Source organism: Triticum urartu, chromosome 7 (assembly GCF_003073215.2).
Source record: "Triticum urartu cultivar G1812 chromosome 7, Tu2.1, whole genome shotgun sequence".
In the NCBI taxonomy this organism is placed as follows: Eukaryota; Viridiplantae; Streptophyta; class Magnoliopsida; order Poales; family Poaceae; genus Triticum; species Triticum urartu.
This window is the reverse complement of record NC_053028.1, coordinates 27840311-27843975: the sequence shown is the minus strand read 5'-3', so window position 1 is coordinate 27843975 and position 3665 is coordinate 27840311. Positions and strand designations below refer to the sequence as shown.

Genomic DNA, 3665 nt, shown 5'->3' with positions numbered 1-3665 from the left:
GTGTGCCAGACACGTCAATGCGCTACTATATCTCTTGTGGTACACAGCGTGCATAGATGTAGCCATGTAGAAGAAGAGAAAGATGAAGCTGCCTGGAGTTGTAGAGAGAAGCCCCGACCTTAGTGCAGGAGACGCACAGTGAGACACTTGGCGTGTCTGCATATTTTGGGCTAGTTCTATTACGGTGGGACACACACAATGCTGAATGTTGGAGCAGAAACCGTAAGATGAGACTGGCGGGCATCACTCACGGAAACACACCTACGGACGGAGGTGGCGGCGACTAATTCATCCCACTCCCCTGAAATCCCGGGGTGGGGCTCCATTCCATCCAATCTTTTAATGACACCCCTCTGCGTAAGCCTAAGTCTGTTAGAAACTGCATGTAAGTGTAGCATAACTGGACTGGCGGGTATTGGCAACAGGGCGGCTGTGGACTAGCACGAGACCATGGGTCAATCGCCATAAATAGCAGTGATACAGTGATAGAGGTGCACACGGCGTAGCACCGTTAGGGCGACCATACCTAATAAACAGCAACAAGGACGCTTGGGAAGACGCGGATTGGCTGATGCTATATGGATATGGAAATACATGAACGTGATTACTCATTCTACTTTACTATCATATCAATACGATCTGTTTTATTCCGAAGTAAACAATCTCTGGAAACATCATTGAACATTGCGAAAGAGAAAAAGAAAGATGTTACACGACCGATTTGATTATGAAAGATCACAATGCAATAGGCATAGACAAGGGGGACACACCCTTGTTAGCTAGCCATCTTATTGCTGGAACAGCGGAAACGGGAAGAAATCAAACACCCTGATGATTAAAAGGAACATGCAGGTAGCTGCAGGCTGCAGCAGGGTCGGATACTGAATGATTTAGATGGTGTAAACACCAATTGAAGTGACGAAAACGTTATCAGTGTTTGCGAAGAAGCCCACCACGGTCTCGTCCTCCGGCACGGTATAGCTGAAATGTGGAGTGCCGATGTCACTTCCAAAAGGACCATACGTTTTGTGGGTGGTGACGATCTCAAATTTTGATAGCCAGCCCCCGCCTCTCTGAGCCCCATTGATCTTTTTCACAAACTCTGATGGGCCAAACTTTATCTGTAAAACAGCACATAATTAGTTAAGATGAAAAACGATGTATCATCAAGTATTTATTAATTAGGTGGCAGAACCAATGTTTTAAATAACGGGCTATGCCAAATAGCGGCGGACCTCAAAATCAGCTATAGCGGAGCTATAGTAGGCTATAGCGGGATGTTTGTACATGAAACCATTTAGCGGCACCGTGCTGAAAAGGCTATAGCAAGGCTATAGCGGGGCTATAGCCGGCTATTTAAAACTATGGGCAGAACAAAAGATATATATAGCTGCAAACTCCATACCTCCCAAAAAGATATAATTCTAAAATAATGTTAGGTCAAACTATCTTAATTTATATAAAAACATATTATATTATATCATACTACTAAATAAGCAAGTATATGTACTCTCTCTGTTCTTTTATTTCATAGGTCGCAGTGCTTTAAGTCAAACATTAATAACCATCTAATGATTTTCGAAACATCCTTATAGTTTCGCAACATATATATGAATTATATACTATAAAAGTATTTTCAAAGTAAATCTAAAAGAAAAATCTTATATATGTTATGAATCTATATAGTCAAATATACAAATGTTTGACTTATAACAAAACTAATACGACATGTAAAAAACGTAGCGAGTACGATTTTGCAGGTAATATATATTTTCATTACACTATATATATATACCTATATTTGGAGTCTTACTGCTTGATAATATTTTCGGTAAATCAATGCCAAGTTTAGGTTAGTTTGAAGCCAGGCATAAACTAACATGATTTGCAAAACAACCACACCCCACATGCATGGTAAAATATGAAATCTACTCACTTCCGTCTTGCGCAAAGGATCAAGATGTACTCGACCCCAAGTACCAGTGGTGCGGATTTTCCCGTCTTCATCAACGTAGGAAAATTGGAACCCTTCAACGGCACCTACATGGTAGATTGTTACATTTTCTAGACGTTGGGATTTGCCTTCCATTTCCCAAAGCAGGGAGCCTTTATTTCCACCAACTGTTCCTCTCTTTGTAGGTGCAGGGACGACCTGAATATGAAGGACCATGCATCATGATTCATGATTGTTGGTTTAGCCCAACAAAATGAGAGAGTGAAGGAATAAAGAAGAGAGCCAAACAGAGTCATAGGGCAAAAACGAAGAGTCCTCAACCTCTCCTCCCTCAACCCCTTTTACAGGGGGAGTTGGGAGACCAGGTCTCTTTATGTCTCACGGTAGGGTTTGTATTTACAGAAAATACCATGGTTTGTATTTACAAAAAAATACTACTAGGAGCAACAAATGGACCCTTGGTGGGGTTTGTATTTACAGGCTAAAAATGGCCGTCCAAATATGATTTTACAAGACCTACTACTAGGCTATGTAATTGAGACTGACATGATAGTAGGGGTCCCCAGTGTATAACATATTCCAACAATGAGCTCGATTCGAAATAACAGAAAAGAAATGATAAGTATTTTACTGCATATGTAATGCAAAGTGATCAGATAACGAGAAGAAATTCAACAATGAGCTAGAATATATGATGCAAAGAGGGCGACCTGAAATTAATTACAGGTTTACCTCCTTCATGCGGCAGAAGAATTCAATAGTAAGCGCATGTGTTAATGTACTGTCTGTTACACTATATACTCTTCTCTGGATGATACCGCGAGCCATCGCGAATTCACCGGTCCCACCTACAATGGCCCACTCATTATCTGCCTCATCCTCATCATTAGCTCCCATAACCTGAAGAGTGGACGCTTCGAACCTGCATGCACAATATATATAATCGTTTTTGCTCCTAGATAATAATTAGGTCATTCTCAGCAGTGGTTTCATGCCCGGTAGACTCTCATGTATTATTGGCCTTACATGTAAAACAAAAACCGTGGAACAAAACAATAATAGTTACTCTACGTACCTTTCGACCACAAACACCAGGGTGAACCAATTGCTCCATTTGCCGGCAAATGTGTGCATGCCGTGCGTTTTGGCAACCAGTTTCGCCTTGGGGCCAGGGCCGTCATAGATCCCCCAGTTGTTCACAGCAGTTTTACCTAGCCCAGTTACGGCATTGGGCTTTATCACATCCGACTGATTCGCGTCCCAGCCCGTCATGATCTGGCGCAGATACAGCCTGTCGACGTTCACCTTGGCGTTCTCCGCGATTCCACCGAAGCCACGAGTGACCTTGAAATTGGCGGAGACGGCGCCTATAGGGAGGCTTTTGCTCACAATGGGAACATCGGAGAGGACACCGATGGTCTCCATGGTGGGGTCGTCGGAGACGTCGCCGCAGGTCTCCATGGTGATGGTGGGTTCATCGGTGGGTGTGGCCATTGCTTGCTAGCTAGTGGTGGCGGGTGCGGTACTTGACTCAACTTGTGTAAGTTGTCTTTCTATGGAAGCTGATAAAACCAGGTGCGTACGTAGTCCTATTTATAGCCCCGGGTGGAACTGCAAGCTAGCTCAAACACGAGGGAGGCGTGCTGCGGGCTGGGCCCCTTGTGGGCGACGGAGGGGGTGCGTCAGCAAGGAGATGGCGTGCGACACGCCG

At 43.8% G+C, this 3665-nt stretch overlaps 1 protein-coding gene across 1 annotated transcript; it reads right to left on the bottom strand.

The window, feature by feature from the left end:
* Positions 1-617: 617 nt before the first annotated feature.
* LOC125522999 lies at positions 618-3465 on the bottom strand. The gene is made up of 4 exons (XM_048688036.1): positions 3030-3465; positions 2687-2876; positions 1937-2152; positions 618-1121 (listed from the first exon to the last, which is right to left on the bottom strand). The coding sequence occupies exons 1-4, from the start codon at positions 3446-3448 to the stop codon at positions 891-893; spliced, it is 1056 nt and encodes a 351-aa protein (XP_048543993.1). The 5' UTR covers positions 3449-3465; the 3' UTR covers positions 618-890.
* Positions 3466-3665: the final 200 nt, after the last annotated feature.